This window comes from Pleurodeles waltl, chromosome 1_2 (genome assembly GCF_031143425.1).
Source record: "Pleurodeles waltl isolate 20211129_DDA chromosome 1_2, aPleWal1.hap1.20221129, whole genome shotgun sequence".
NCBI lineage: Eukaryota > Metazoa > Chordata > Amphibia > Caudata > Salamandridae > Pleurodeles > Pleurodeles waltl.
In genome coordinates this window covers 596626723-596643174 of record NC_090437.1, presented here as the reverse complement: position 1 = coordinate 596643174, position 16452 = coordinate 596626723, and the positions used below count along the sequence as shown (strand labels likewise).

The 16452-nt window shown below is 46.7% G+C and overlaps 1 protein-coding gene across 1 annotated transcript in view; it reads right to left on the bottom strand.

Annotated features, from left to right (window-relative positions):
• NAA15 (N-alpha-acetyltransferase 15, NatA auxiliary subunit) overlaps window positions 1–16452 on the bottom strand; it is a 761793-nt gene that overhangs the window by 175440 nt on the left and 569901 nt on the right. Inside the window, exon 15 of the mRNA XM_069242270.1 lies at window positions 6079–6272. Coding sequence (XP_069098371.1) covers window positions 6079–6272 — 194 coding nt within the window. The remainder of the gene's footprint in view (window positions 1–6078; window positions 6273–16452) is intronic.

The following is a 16452-nucleotide window of genomic DNA, read 5'->3' as shown; positions in this document are numbered from 1 at the left end:
AGCGGGGGAAAAGCGTATGCATAAATCCCTGACCATCTGATCAAAAACGCATTCCCCTTTGATCCCCTCTGCGGTCGCCAGCTTGCGAAGTGTTGGCATTTCTTGTTGTCTCTGGTCACGAACAGATCTAGACTGGGTTTGCCCCAACGACGAAAGAGACTGTCGAGAACTGACTGATTGAGTTCCCACTCGTGGCAGCTGGTTAGAGTCCTGCTTAGGGCATCTACCCAGGTGTTGGTGATCCCTGGGAGATGTTCTGCTCTGATGGAGATTCGATGCTGAATTACCCAATGCCAGTTTCTGCGCCTCCAGAGATAATGCCCGAGATCTTGTGCCTCCCTGCTTGTTGATGTAATGCATGACCGTGGTGTTGTCTGTTCTTATCAAAACTGAAGAATCTCTGATGTTCGTGAGGAAGGATTTGAGTGCCAAGGCAACCGCTCTTAACTCCAACACATTTATGTGGAGAGTTGATTCTTGAGTGGACCATTTTCCCCTCACGGAAAGATCCTGCAAATGAGCACCCCATCCCTCTAGGGATGCATCTGTTGTTACTACGTGCATGGTCCTGTCCTTCAGAAATGACATACCGTCTGAGACGAGGGGAGTTTCCTTCCACCACCTGAAAGCCTGCTTTGCTGAAGGGGTTATTCGAATTACATCGTCGAAAGAGCCTTCTATCTGTTTCCATTGATTGTTTAATTGTTGTTGAAGAGTCCTCATGTGTAGACGACAGTTCTTTATCAACGGAATGCAAGATGATAGCATCCCCAGAAAAGACTTGTAAGTCCGCACTGAAGCGGACTTTCTTTTGCTGAGACGTGTTGCTAAGTCTCGAAGTTTCTTTCGTCTGTCCTGCGAAGCAAAGGCTTTTGCTTGCACAGTGTCCAAGATGGCTCCTAGAAACGTGATGTTCTGGGTGGGCTCTAGGTGAGACTTGGGATAATTGACGGTCAAGCCCAAAGCTCCGAAAAGGGAGAGACATGTCCCCATGTCTCTGGCAGCCTTCGATGTTGTACGTGCCTTTATTAGCCAGTCGTCTAAGTACGGGAACACCTGTACCCCTAATTGTCTGAGGTGGGCCGCCACTGGCGCCAAAACCTTGGTGAACACTCTTGGGGCCGACCTGAGGCCAAAAGGCAATACTCTGAACTGGCAATGCATGCCTGCAACCCTGAACCGCAAGAATTTCCGATGATTGGGGTGAATGGGAATGTGGAAATATGCATCCTGAAGATCTAACGATGTCATAAAATCCCCTCGGTTGAGCAGGCGCAGGACGTCTTGAAAAGAGATCATGCGAAAAGATTGTTTCTTGAGGTATTTGTTGAGCGAACGAAGATCTAGAATAGGCCTCCAGTCCCCGGTCTTCTTCCGGATAAGGAAAAAACGGGAGTAAAAACCTGTTCCCCTCTGGCTCCTTGGTACTACCTCTATTGCTCCCTTCCTCATTAAAATAGCAATCTGTTCCATAAGCTCGTTGAGATGGGCTGGCGGGGGACCTCTTGGTGGTACTTGAGGGGGAGGTTGGTTGAATTCTAGTGTATGCCCCTGGTTGATAATATCCAATACCCATTTGTCTGTAGTTATTCTGGACCACTGGTGTAGAAATTTGGAAATTCTGCCCCCTATTAGAGTGTTGATATAGGGGCTGGGTGCAGACACTTGATGAGGGTCACTGCTTTCTTGCTGTTTCTTTGGCCTGAAAGCCGACTTTCCTCTCGTTTGTTGCCTGAAGCGAGCGGATGACTGCTGACGAAAGGAATGCGGTTGTTGCTGGCCGAAGGTTGAACGAAATTGACCTTGGTAAGAGGAGTAATGACGATATTGTTGAGAGCCTCCTCTATATGAAAAGGTTCCTCTCCCTCTCGCTCCCCGAAAGGGTTGTCTTTTGTACTGTAGCGTTGCCAGTGATCTGGCTGTCTCAGTGTCTGCCTTAATAGACTGAAATGCATCATCGACATGCTTGCCAAACAAAAGCTCGCCATCATACGGCATGTCCAGAATCTTCAATTGAACTTCAGGCCTAAAAGAGGTAGCCTTAAGCCACCCCTGGCGTCTGAGTACGGCCACCCCGGCCAACTGTCGAAACCCTGTAGAGGAAACATCAATGGCAGAGTCTATGATTTCAGCCGACATCTTTTCTCCTTCTTGCAGAATTCTACGTGCTTCTACTCTACTGCCCTCAGGTAACATATCTATGAATTGTGACATGTCAGACCACATCTGGCGATCGTATCTCCCCAGGATTGCTAGAGAGTTAGCTGCTCTCACAGTGGTGGCAGCCATAGTTGAAAACTTTGTCCAAACGACGTCCTTCCTTGTCTGGGGGTGGGGGGAGGAGGGGGGGGGTGGGGGGGGAGAGAGTCAGAGATGCCGATGGATTCCTGGACCTCCTCTGAGCTGCCTGCGAAATAACCGAATCCGGTTTAGGATGGCTGATCAAACATGCTGGGGAGTTGTCTGGTGCCTTATACTTTTTCTCTAGTCTCGGTAAGACTGCGGGAATGGAGGACGGAGTCTGCATGACCTTTAGGCCCTCTTCCTAAATGAAATCAACAATGGGTATGGCCCTTACCGATTTCCTAGTGTCTTCTTTAAAGTCATAAAGAAAACAGTCCGATTGGTTCGAAGTAATTGGCAGCTGGAATCTCTTCGCAGCTCTTTCCATGACACTATGGAAACCCCCAATGTCCTGCGGTGGAGAGTCCACTGGCGGTGGTGTAGACGGAGATGGAGTTTGGATTTGATACTCATCCCACTCCGGAATGAGAGAATCCGAGTCCTGTATCTCCCCTTCTTCTTGCTCCTCCTTGGATGAAGGTGAAGCAATACCCTGAACCGATGAAGGTGCTGTGGTAGGGTCCGGAAATTCTGAAGGTCTAGCAGGAGTGGACACTGGCGTCTGTGGAGGTTGTACCGGTGTAGAAGAACCAGCTGGAGGAAATCTCGAATAATAATCCTGCATCATCTGTTGAAGGTTGTTTATCAACGAGACCGGCATCTGGACTGTCTGCTCTTGTTGTAGATGACCTTGATCCTGCTGGTCCGAATAAGGCTGAAGATCCTCCTCTTCATCCTCCTCTTGGCACTTAATGCGTAGTTCAGATGGACTACGTGCCACCGGAAAAAAGCCGTCATCAGAATAAACATCACCGTCATCATCTTCATCAGCAAATAGATGCTGCGGAGGAATTGGTGCAACCTTGCTGGGCGATGTATGTGATGGAAGCAATAAAGAAGACTTGCTCTTTACAGGTAAAATTCTCTGCGGTAGGTAAGGAGATGTTCCAAAGTGAGGAAATGAGTCGTCGACGGAGCTGCCGTCGACGGAGCACTCGTCGATGGTATTCTCGTCGACGGTGTTGGCGTCGACTGAGCACTTGTCGGTGTAGTCGCTATCGGTGCTGCCAGTGTCGACGAAGGTGTCGTCGACTAAGTCAATATTGCTACGCCATCTGTCGACGGGGTTGCCGTCGACGGGGTTGTCGTCGACAGGTGTGTCGTCGGTATTTTCGTCGGTGAAACAGACGGTGATCTTCTGAATTTTCTCGTCGATTAATGCGTCGACGGCAAAGATTTCAGCTTCTTACCCGTCGACGGCTTCTTTGTGATCTTAAAGGTGTGCGGCGACGACGACGGACCATACTTCAGACTCACCGACGTTATCGTCGTAGATGATAGCGGAGACGAAGTTACTATCATCGGTGATGGAGGAGCCGTAAACGTGGCCGTCACTGTAGTCGTCGTCGAAGGAAGGCCTGTCGTTGACGGAGCGCTCGTCGACGGTGTAGATTTTCTGGACGTCGACGGAGGCAGTGAGCTTGAAGGCCTTTGAAGCTTCTTTGATGAAGAAGCAGGTGTGGATGGCTCTGAGTGAACCTTGCCACATGCTACCTTAGATGTTGAAGGTAGATCCCCCGGCTTGTCCTTAAATGCATGCAGCTTCTTAGCTGACTTACTGCTCGTAGGGGATAGGCTCCCCACAGACCTCTTCCTTTTCTTTGAGGTCACTGAAGTGTCACTCTCCTCCTCAGAAAGAGCTTCCCTTGCCTTTCTTTTCTGGAGCCAAAGTAGGAGCCTGGCTTCTCTGTCCCTCAGAGTCTTGTTGGGAAAGGTCCTGCAGATCTTACAGTCCTTGACCTTATGCTCTGGATGTAAGCAGTAGATACATTCCTTGTGAGGATCCTCACAGTGAAGTCTCAATTTTCCACAGGTCCCACAAGGCCTAAACAGACCTTTTCTTGTTGTAGACATGATGGAAAACTTCTGTAGAAAAAGTCAAGTGAAAATTTCCACGAATTTCTCTTGAAGAGATAGAAAACTGAGCAGAGCTCAGGGAGACTCCCTTACACACGACGTGCGGTAGAAAATCTGAGAGACTGAGCCTCTGTGCTGAGGGTTCTAAAGGGGTGGTCACGCCTGATTGGCTGAATTTTGGGCTCTTTCTAAAGAGGCTGATAGTTCCACAATTGAATGTGTTTTTTCCTATTGACTTCAATGAAGAAAAAAAAAAAAAACTCTATTTATTGCTTTCTATGTACCGTGGGACTCCCACTTCGACGACGGGGAATGATTCAAGCATGTGAATCTATGAAAGATACCCCAATACTGGAGAATCTGAGGTTAGAAGCCTCTATGAGACACAGAAACACTGGAATATTAAACAGCCATTTGCAACTCACTTCATAGGCTGGCCATTGCAAATTATCTCAAAAAACAAAAAGCTGCGCCAAATTAAAAGGGTTTAAAGAAGCCATGCATTTACAATTTCCCATGCACTGCTCTATCAATGAACTGGAGAACCAGTTAGGATCACTTGCTCCTATTCATACTGGACAATAAAACTAATCTGAATCAAGTGAAAAAGTAACTTTCAAGCGTTTATGTCTGGTGCTGGTTTATTTGTAAGGGGGCGGTGGGTAGCCAAACAGCAAAGCTCTGTCTGGGCTAGCACACAGAAGTTTCACAAAGTCTAGGCTAGTTAGACCCTTCTTGGGAACTTGGGCCAGTAGTGACTGGTTCTCAGAGGCAATACAGTTTTGAAGACTAGGCTGAGAAAGCCACACTCACATTTTCCTGCTTGTTAAACTACATCCATCACAGGAAAGGGTGAGTTTTCAGGGACGGGTTTGGCAAAAGAGCAATGATGAGCTGTCTCTCTTTGTAAGGCCAAAGGAGCAACACGTTCTGGAACATGTCCTTGGGCCCATGGAAGTTATCGCATGCAGAGACAAAGGCAACGCTGCAATAAAACAAGCACACAACAGAAGCAGGTACTGTACACGCTATGGAAAACATTCAACTTGCACATATTCTTTTGATGCCTGCGCACGCAAACACACACACAGACTGGGGAGCTGCACAGATTTTACAGGAAGAAACTGCAACATACTTTATCTTCCCAGGGTAGCGATTCAAAGACCAGTGCCCAAGGCCACAATCAGCTACCACATCCTTCCATTTGACCAAGAACTTAGTACAAGGGGAGAATAGCCACTGTTGACAAAGAGCAATGGCAGACTTTGAAGGCACCCCGGTGGCAGTAAAACCTACAGTCAGACCACAAAGTCACAGAGCAGCCATAGTGGCCTTGTGGATTGTCATGTCCACTGTTGAAAATTTAAGACAATTCATTCAAAACAATTTTTAAAAAACAGGTTGCAGGAAAGGGTGGTTAAATAATCAGGCCTGACTTTGTAAATTGGGAAGTAGTTTCAGAAAACACAGTGAGGGCTTGGGCTCAGGTCAACAGTGTACTCATCTTGTGTCAACTCAGGTACTGATGGTAGTTTATTGGCAACTGAGTTCGTGAGACTTGGGATTTGGCATGCCGAATAATAAGGCACTTTGTTACAAAGCTTATGTCTTTGATGGTTGTGGAAAGCATAGTGCTTGAATTTTTTGTGTAGCTCGATTAATAAAGTCCACTCTTCTACAAGTAGTCCTAATAACAGAAACATAAAATAGAGTAGTGCAAAGGTAAGATAAAACAACATTGGCTGGCTGTGCAAATTGGATTGTGCTCATTTATTCAAAAGCAAACATTTTTAAAATGTTGCTGCCAAAGAAAATAACCTTTGCCAGCTTATCAGGAATAAGCTCTTCTTTCGGTCCACCAATTTCTTCATCATCATCTTCTTTCTTCTTCTTTTGATTTCTCTGAAGCTTTTCTTTTTCAGCGTTCTTTTTCTCTTCCTCTAACTGTGCTTTCTTCTGTGCCCTTCTCTGCTTATTACGCATTTTTTTCAGCTCCTTATCCGACATATTTGCTATTAAATCAAAGTACAAGATACATAATCAGAATATCTTCATTATCAAAACACAAATGTTTACCGGCAGAATTATCTAATCAATCTCTTGAGTGCTATTCATGATCTGTTTGACTACGAAGATTAAACAAGCGGTTTAAAAGAAATGGCACTGTGTTTGCAGTAGAGGCATTGCTAAACCAGATGGAATCACTCAGTTTAAATAAAAAACAATTCATATATTTCTAGATACATACGTGTACTCAGACCAGAGGAACCATTTACTTACCTTTGGTGGACACTAACTGCAGATTCCGCATTTATTGACTGTCCATGGGAGTCAGAGTTAACCAGAGATTTCTGGGACATTAGCTCACTTGAGCTACTAGGTGAAAATGCACAGGGACCTCGCACTGCCTCAGATATTAAAGCTCTGCACTGGCTCCATTTAACCCAGGAATGGACAGAGCAGAGTCACATTCTCAGCGCCACACAACACACTGACATCAGTTCCTTACCATCCGTGCTTTGAAAAGCATATTGGGAGCTCAGCTCCCAATATTGTTCATCCTCTGACAGCTCTAAAAAACTTTGCACAGCGTGCTAGGGAACACTGCCACCCCCCCTTCCCCTCCCCTAAAAACGGATGTCAGTCACTGACCAACATGAGGTGAGCCTTAGGTAACTGGGATTAGACCATGATTCTTACTAATGAACCCCACAGCACAGAAGCTGCATTTCACTGAGCATAAGAACCTGGTTTCGCTGCCAGGTCTCACTTCAAGTCGATGTTATGGTCATGAGGATGTTCCCACAACCGTGCCACTTCACACGCCAAATCTTCAGGAAATTCTAAGTCAAAATCGAAAAGCAGGCACAATAGTGTCCTACACTGGCACACTGGGGCACAGAGAAGGTGCGAGGGATTCAAGATTTAAGTCAATCTCAAGTCACTGGCCTGTAAATCAGCTGTTTCCAAACCCCTTCAAGAAGGCCATGCTTCAAACCTTTAGATGACTTCTTCTGGTGCACCAGGCTCTCCAACCAGCTTACCAGCGGAAGGCCCTTCCCTTATACAGTCTGTCCCTGTGGGGCCTGTTACCAGGGAGTACAGACTTACACATTAACACTTTGATCCACATCTGTCCTTTCATCAATACAGACTCTACGGTTAGTGACAGAAGACCCAGCGCAGACAACCATGAGCTCAACCAATGCTGTGTAATGTCTCAAGAAATATGGAGTACCAAGACTGTCTGCCCACGCTGGTGTTACTAGGATGAGTGTCATTGATACTTGTCTCATTGGTCTCATTATGTAAAGGATCAGGAGCAGCAGAAATAACCCTGACCAGTTCATCCACAGCACACACTTCCCAAGAACTGTAGGGTTTTGAATGAGAAGTTCAGGCATTTTGGTAAACAGATCAATGGTGGAAAAGCCCAATGGCTATAAAGCCCCTTTGGAGGGCTTGAGGATTCACCTCCCTCTTGAGAACTTGTTGATGCGTCTTGCTTAGGACGTCCACAAACTCACTGTCCACCCCTGGCAGATGTTCCAACTTAAGATGGATGTAATGCTGAATGTCCAACTTTCAGATATCCTGGCTAGTGGAGATAGATGGGCTGAGACAGTGCCCCGTGCTTCTAGATAGAATGCTTGAATTAATCTTGGTCACTGGCAATCCATCATTTTATCCCCCCACCATGTCAGTTTGGTCTCAGTCCTATGCAAATCAGTCTTGATCCTGCTCCTCATGGGAACAGTCCAGCCCAAACTGACAGGCCAGCTCCTCCCCGAACCATAACACACGCAACCTAGAACCGGTTTTGCCCTAGTAAGGGCTCTTCACCCAGACATAGCTTGGTTCCAGTGGCACAGTGAACCCCAGACCCACGTTTGGGCACACCCGGCACTCTTAGGGGGTGAGTGCAAAAACAACAAGGTGATAGAAGGAATGCTTGAATTAATCTCAGCCACTGTCAATTGCACAGGCCACATAACAATCCATCTTTTTTTCATTTTTTAGATTGGGATGCGGCCGAGCGATCGCCAGCAGCTGAGACTAATTCAAGCATTCCATCTATAACCTAGAGCAGATTGAGAAGGTGAGCTGGATGTATAGGGATGGGGATGTAAGAGTCCTTGAAGGCCACCATAAAGTCCCCTCTTTTGAGCAACAGATGAAATTCTAGCAGAGGTGACATGAGGAAGAAGTGATCCAACAGGATGCCGTGAAATTGAATCAGCCAAAAGTCACCTTTTTTCTGAGGATCAAGAAGTACAGGGAGTATATTCCTTCACTGTACTGGAGTGAGGGCATGCTCTGAATGCCCCATTTGGCTAGAAGCGCATGCACTTCCTTCTGTGGCAGTCAGATGACTGTGACTAAGGAGGTGAGAGCATGGTGTCGAACTCCAAGTAGTACCCCAGCTGTACCCTCAACAGCATCTATTTGTTGAGTAACCTCCTCCCATTGCTGAGGGAAGAACATGTCTTCCCTCGATAGGTGTTGTGAGGTCAGGTGAAATGCCATGAGTCACTGCTTAAAATCAGAGGAGGCTTTGTTGGAGCAACTCTCCTCTTGTTTCTACACTTGTCACAGGATCCAGCCCTGCTATAGGATTTGGGTCCCTGCAGGTCCAGAAAAGACTGTTGCTGGAGACATTGTTGCTGCTAAGGAGGTGAAAATGTTTTCGGTCCTCCTCTCACCTGCTGCTTTCTGGAGACAGACCTCAGTGTTGAGGTCTGCAGGGCACACCCCTCCCTCTGGTGGGCACCAAGCCCTCCTTTATTTTCTCCAACACGTCGTCGAACTGGGGTTGGAGAGATGCTCACTGTTGAAGGGTAAAATGGGAAGGTGATGCTGCACACCTCTAATCTGAAAACGGAGACTTCAGACTATTCTTTTTGCACCATCTTTAATCCAGTGGCTCTGGTGCCTTCTCTTCAGCACCAAGAAGGTCCTCCAAACCGAAAATGTCTTAGTTGACACCAGCCATTACATCTGATGGTGAACTCAGGGTCACGTGCATAGGTGCTGGATGGTCTTTATACACTAAAACGCTCAGCACACCAAGACTTTTGTCTTGCTATGCTAAGGGGAATAAGTTCAGGTTGCACACCCTGTGTTGGTCAGACCAGTGCTATCAGGCATTATTCTTAAACTAAGATGTCTCGTCACTGGAATCGAAGGTCTTGAAGGCTGGCAATGATGAAAGAAAGCTGAAGTGTTCTCATTGCAGGGATCTAAGTCCCAAGAGGTGGCACCGAAGGTCCCAGAAAAGAAATGTCAGTCCATGAGCTGGCATTCAAACATCTGAACCCAATGGCAGAAAGAACACAATCTGAGGTGGAGTTTTTGTCGGGTTACATTGTGGGCTAAAGGCAGAGTCACAAAGACCTTGTGACTCAAAAACAATTTACTAATGTCCACTCCTAACATTAGATGGCAGGAGTATGCCGAGCACGTGTCAACAGACATCACATGCTACAAACAATTTTTAACCAGCCACAGAACGTTAAAGATCTAACAATCATGGTGAATCTCCATTAAAATTAATTTCATTGCTTGCCCACAGGTAAAAGCTACCAATAACCAGGGAACGTAACTTTATTTTTTCACATTCAATAGTGAGGGGCATGCTTTTGGCATCCAAGCTGCATTTGTATATCCACAGATTGCATTTTGGTTCTCATTCATGGTTTAACACAATGGAACAAATTCCCTATGACTATCAATTTTGCTTACATGACTCCCATTTTCTAACGTAAAGGAAACATTCCATCTAAAAAGCTTCTTAGGTAATTAAAATCTTACAACAGAAGAACATCTGACATGTGTTTGTTTAGCCAGTTACTATTTATTTTCTCTGAAGAACATACCATTTCAGTTAGTTTTATTTTTTACAATGGCTTAAGAAACACTGGACTCTATTTCTAACGATGTCTGATGAGTTTTCAATATCTCTGACCCACTAATTAGTTCTGGGAAACAAATTAGTTACTTTACTGAAACAATAGTTTTGAAGTGTGTAATTATACTAAATTAACATGGTGTGGCCAGTTTGCATTGGTAGGGGAGAATTTGTACAAGAACACTTTGTAGGTGTAGACTGCAGAGAGAGACCGCATGTTTCATCATAATGTCACCAGTTAGCAGACAATGCCTCTTAAATGGGACCACCATTTACATTTTAGTGTTTAGGTTTTGCCTGCTGACTGTGCATGTGCAGTCACAGGCAAGGAGTATTGTTTACCACAAATGGCTTGGAGTCCAGCCACTACTTACCATTCGTTGGCTTCGTTGTCACACTTTACTGCCATCTAATTGGTCAGGATGGGCATCGCCATTTTGTTTGTGAAGCATGGACCAAGCTCAGATTAATTCAAGTCGATTTAGTGTTTGTCCACTGCTCGCACTGTGATTCAGGTACTATTTCTTGCCTGTGTTGCTTCTTCCCACTCCCACCCACCCACCCCTTCTCAATGCTGCTGCCCTCTGTACCCTCCTCTCCTTGTCGTCATTCCTTGCCCGTACCCCCACCTTCTTAACCCGTCCTTGCTTGTTTCCAAATCCACCACTGCTCTCAGCTTTAATGATCACCAAGAGCAGCACCTTGGCAGCATTAATTCCTCATCCACAGTGGCTCTTCAGACAGTTTTTAGTGCTCTCACCATCAGATGTAAAACTAAAACTCAGTTACACTTTAAGAACCAACACCTGCACACAACATTTAATAATGAGGTTTGCCTTGAATCTATATCCTTATATTTCATTATAGAGAATGATATTGAAAACAATTTTTACAGAATGATGTACGTAATAATTTTCACAAAACTGAAAACATAATTAATTTTGGTTGGCTATTAAGCATACCACATTCTATATTTATGCTTGTGAGAAGTTGTCTGTGCACTTTGATGCTAAACCAAGGGTGTTAAGAGCGCTATAAATTAAACTACAATACCATATTGTGAGGAAACAGCTTTGTGCAGATTCAACTCTACTTTCTGCCCCCATTTGTGACTACAAGGCACTGATGTAATTGCTCTGAAATGAATAATGACTCAGCACATGTGCCCTGACCCCTTAAAAGTGTATGTGTAATTGGCTTACTCCCAAATTTGCAAAACTTTACATACTAGAAAGTACCTAGTATATGGTACTGGGGTACCCATTGCCTCTAAGTTAAAAAGCCCCCCTCAGGGGTTGCAGTACCTGTTGTGCCACCATGAGTGGGACAAGGTACAACAGCACTCTGGAGGCTAGAAGGGCAGTTTCAAACTGCTAATTCGACTTTGCGATTTTAATCAATGGCAGAGCCAAAACCTCAATTCTTTTACTATGTGGGTAAGTCACCCCCCCTAGCAGGCTTATTAAGTCCTAATGCAGGGTGCAGCACATCAAAAAGTAGAACAAGTGTTTTACATATTCTAATAGTTAAAACTCAGCCATTTTCTTTTACTTCTTTTTTTTTTTTTTTACTGTGGAAGCAGCTAGTAGACCCATTTTTAAGTATAGGGTTACAGGATGAGATACCAGCTGTGCTAACTCCTGAATGGGACTACTAAATTAGGTACTTCAAGGTGTCAAAAGAATTAGTGCATTAAATTTGATTTAATGGATGAATACAATTTAATGTCACTATTGGACAAAGTGCAACTTTGTTGCCCAAGATTTCCAGTCCCCATTTCCAGTTGCACACAGAAGAGGTTTGAATGACTACCAGCACAAAGAATAGGGTCCTCCCACTGGAAGAGGTGCTCCCGCTCCCTGGCAGGTAGCCGCATTGGGTGTTAGCCCAAAACACGAGCAATCCGTTTCCAAGGGAAAGTGATAATCACACAGGTGAATGGCTGCTTGTAGGAAGTTGGCTCTGTATGTGCTATTTCAAAGTAAGGAATAGCATGCACAGAGTCCAAGGGTTCCCCTTAGAGGTAAAATAGTGGTAAAAATAGATAATACTAATGCTCTATTTTGTGGTAGTGTGGTCGAGCAGTAGGCTTATCCAAGGAGTAGTGTTAAGCATTTGTTGTACATACACATAGACAATAAATGAGGTACACACACTCAGAGACAAATCCAGCCAATAGGTTTTTATATAGAAAAATATCTTTTCTTAGTTTATTTTAAGAACCACAGGTTCAAATTCTACATGTAATATCTCATTCGAAAGGTATTGCAGGTAAGTACTTTAGGAACTTCAAATCATCAAAATTGCATGTATACTTTTCAAGTTATTCACAAATAGCTGTTTTAAAAGTGGACACTTAGTGCAATTTTCACAGTTCCTAGGGGAGGTAAGTATTTGTTAGGTTAACCAGGTAAGTAAGACACTTACAGGGCTTAGTTCTTGGTCCAAGGTAGCCCACCGTCGGGGGTTCAGAGCAACCCCAAAGTCACCACACCAGCAGCTCGGGGCCGGTCAGGTGCAGAGTTCAAAGTGGTGCCCAAAACACATAGGCTAGAATGGAGAGAAGGGGGTGCCCCGGTTCCGGTCTGCTTGCAGGTAAGTACCCGCGTCTTCGGAGGGCAGACCAGGGGGGTTTTGTAGGGCACCGGGGGGGACACAAGTCCACACAGAAATTTCACCCTCAGCAGCGCAGGGGCGGCCGGGTGCAGTGTAGAAACAAGCGTCGGGTTCGCAATGTTAGTCTATGAGAGATCTCGGGATCTCTTCAGCGCTGCAGGCAGGCAAGGGGGGGGGTTCCTCGGGGAAACCTCCACTTGGGCAAGGGAGAGGGACTCCTGGGGGTCACTCCTCCAGTGAAAGTCCGGTCCTTCAGGTCCTGGGGGCTGCGGGTGCAGGGTCTCTCCCAGGTGTCGGGACTTAGGTTTCAGAGAGTCGCGGTCAGGGGAAGCCTCGGGATTCCCTCTGCAGGCGGCGCTGTGGGGGCTCAGGGGGGACAGGTTTTGGTACTCACAGTATCAGAGTAGTCCTGGGGTCCCTCCTGAGGTGTCGGATCTCCACCAGCCGAGTCGGGGTCGCCGGGTGCAGTGTTGCAAGTCTCACGCTTCTTGCGGGGAGCTTGCAGGGTTCTTTAAAGCTGCTGGAAACAAAGTTGCAGCTTTTCTTGGAGCAGGTCCGCTGTCCTCGGGAGTTTCTTGTCTTTTCGAAGCAGGGGCAGTCCTCAGAGGATGTCGAGGTCGCTGGTCCCTTCGGAAGGCGTCGCTGGAGCAGGATCTTTGGAAGGCAGGAGACAGGCCGGTGAGTTTCTGGAGCCAAGGCAGTTGTCGTCTTCTGGTCTTCCGCTGCAGGGGTTTTCAGCTGGGCAGTCCTTCTTCTTGTAGTTGCAGGAATCTAATTTTCTAGGGTTCAGGGTAGCCCTTAAATACTAAATTTAAGGGCGTGTTTAGGTCTGGGGGGTTAGTAGCCAATGGCTACTAGCCCTGAGGGTGGGAACACCCTCTTTGTGCCTCCTCCCAAGGGGAGGGGGTCACAATCCTAACCCTATTGGGGGAATCCTCCATCTGCAAGATGGAGGATTTCTAAAAGTTAGAGTCACCTCAGCTCAGGACACCTTAGGGGCTGTCCTGACTGGCCAGTGACTCCTCCTTGTTTTTCTCATTATTTTCTCCGGCCTTGCCGCCAAAAGTGGGGCCTGGCCGGAGGGGGCGGGCAACTCCACTAGCTGGAGTGTCCTGCTGGGTTGGCACAAAGGAGGTGAGCCTTTGAGGCTCACCGCCAGGTGTGACAATTCCTGCCTGGGAGAGGTGTTAGCATCTCCACCCAGTGCAGGCTTTGTTACTGGCCTCAGAGTGACAAAGGCACTCTCCCCATGGGGCCAGCAACATGTCTCGGTTTGTGGCAGGCTGCTAAAACTAGTCAGCCTACACAGATAGTCGGTTAAGTTTCAGGGGGCACCTCTAAGGTGCCCTCTGTGGTGTATTTTACAATAAAATATACACTGGCATCAGTGTGCATTTATTGTGCTGAGAAGTTTGATACCAAACTTCCCAGTTTTCAGTGTAGCCATTATGGTGCTGTGGAGTTCGTGTTTGACAAACTCCCAGACCATATACTCTTATGGCTACCCTGCACTTACAATATCTAAGGTTTTGTTTAGACACTGTAGGGGTACCATGCTCATGCACTGGTACCCTCACCTATGGTATAGTGCACCCTGCCTTAGGGCTGTAAGGCCTGCTAGAGGGGTGTCTTACCTATACTGCATAGGCAGTGAGAGGCTGGCATGGCATCCTGAGGGGAGTGCCATGTCGACTTACTCGTTTTGTCCTCACTAGCACACACAAGCTGGCAAGCAGTGTGTCTGTGCTGAGTGAGAGGTCTCCAGGGTGGCATAAGACATGCTGCAGCCCTTAGAGACCTTCCTTGGCATCAGGGCCCTTGGTACTAGAAGTACCAGTTACAAGGGACTTATCTGGATGCCAGGGTCTGCCAATTGTGGATACAAAAGTACAGGTTAGGGAAAGAACACTGGTGCTGGGGCCTGGTTAGCAGGCCTCAGCACACTTTCAATTGTAAACATAGCATCAGCAAAGGCAAAAAGTCAGGGGGCAACCATGCCAAGGAGGCATTTCCTTACACAACCCCCCCCCAAACGAAAGAGGATGAGACTAACCTTTCCCAAGAGAGTCTTCATTTTCTAAGTGGAAGAACCTGGAAAGGCCATCTGCATTGGCATGGGCAGTCCCAGGTCTGTGTTCCACTATAAAGTCCATTCCCTGTAGGGAGATGGACCACCTCAACAGTTTAGGATTTTCACCTTTCATTTGCATCAGCCATTTGAGAGGTCTGTGGTCAGTTTGAACTAGGAAGTGAGTCCCAAAGAGGTATGGTCTCAGCTTCTTCAGGGACCAAACCACAGCAAAGGCCTCCCTCTCAATGGCACTCCAACGCTGCTCCCTGGGGAGTAACCTCCTGCTAATGAAAGCAACAGGCTGGTCAAGGCCATCATCATTTGTTTGGGACAAAACTGCCCCTATCCCATGTTCAGAGGCATCAGTCTGCACAATGAACTGCTTAGAATAATCTGGAGCTTTGAGAACTGGTGCTGAGCACATTGCCTGTTTCAGGGTGTCAAAGGCCTGTTGGCATTCTACAGTCCAGTTCACTTTCTTGGGCATCTTCTTGGAGGTGAGTTCAGTGAGGGCTGTCACAATGGATCCATATCCCTTCACAAACCTCCTATAGTACCCAGTCAAGCCAAGGAATGCCCTGACTTGAGTCTGGGTTTTTGGAGCTACCCAGTCCAGAATAGTCTGGATCTTGGGTTGGAGTGGCTGAACTTGGCCTCCACCTACAAGGTGGCCCAAGTAAACCACAGTTCCCTGCCCTATCTGGCATTTGGATGCCTTGATAGAGAGGCCTGCAGATTGCAGAGCCTTCAAAACCTTCTTCAGGTGGACCAGGTGATCCTGCCAGGTGGAGCTAAAGACAGCAATATCATCAAGATAAGCTGTGCTAAAGGACTCCAAGCCAGCAAGGACTTGATTCACCAACCTTTGGAAGGTGGCAGGGGCATTCTTTAAACCAAAGGGCATAACAGTAAACTGATAATGCCCATCAGGTGTGGAGAATGCTGTCTTTTCTTTTGCTCCAGGTGCCATTTTTATTTGCCAGTACCCTGCTGTCAAGTCAAAGGTACTTAGAAATTTGGCAGCACCTAATTTATCAATGAGCTCATCAGCTCTTGGAATTGGATGGGCATCTGTCTTGGTGACAGAATTGAGCCCTCTGTAGTCCACACAAAACCTCATCTCTTTCTTTCCATCTTTGGTGTGAGGTTTGGGGACTAAGACCACTGGGCTAGCCCAGGGGCTGTCAGAGCGCTCAATCACTCCCAATTCCAGCATCTTGTGGACTTCCACCTTGATGCTTTCCTTAACATGGTCAGACTGTCTGAAGATTTTGTTCTTGACAGGCATGCTGTCTCCTGTGTCCACATCATGGGTACACAGGGGTGTCTGACCAGGGGTTAGGGAGAAAAGCTCAGGAAACTGTTGTAGGACTCTCCTACAATCAGCCTGCTGTTGGCCAGAGAGGGTGTCTGAGTAGATCACTCCATCTACTGTGCCATCTTTTGGGTCTGATGACAGAAGATCAGGGAGAGGTTCACTCTCTGCCTCCTGATCCTCATCTGTTACCATCAACAGATTCACATCAGCCCTGTCATGGAAGAGTTTAAGGCGGTTTACATGGATCACCCTCTTGGGGCTCCTGCTTGTGCCCAGGTC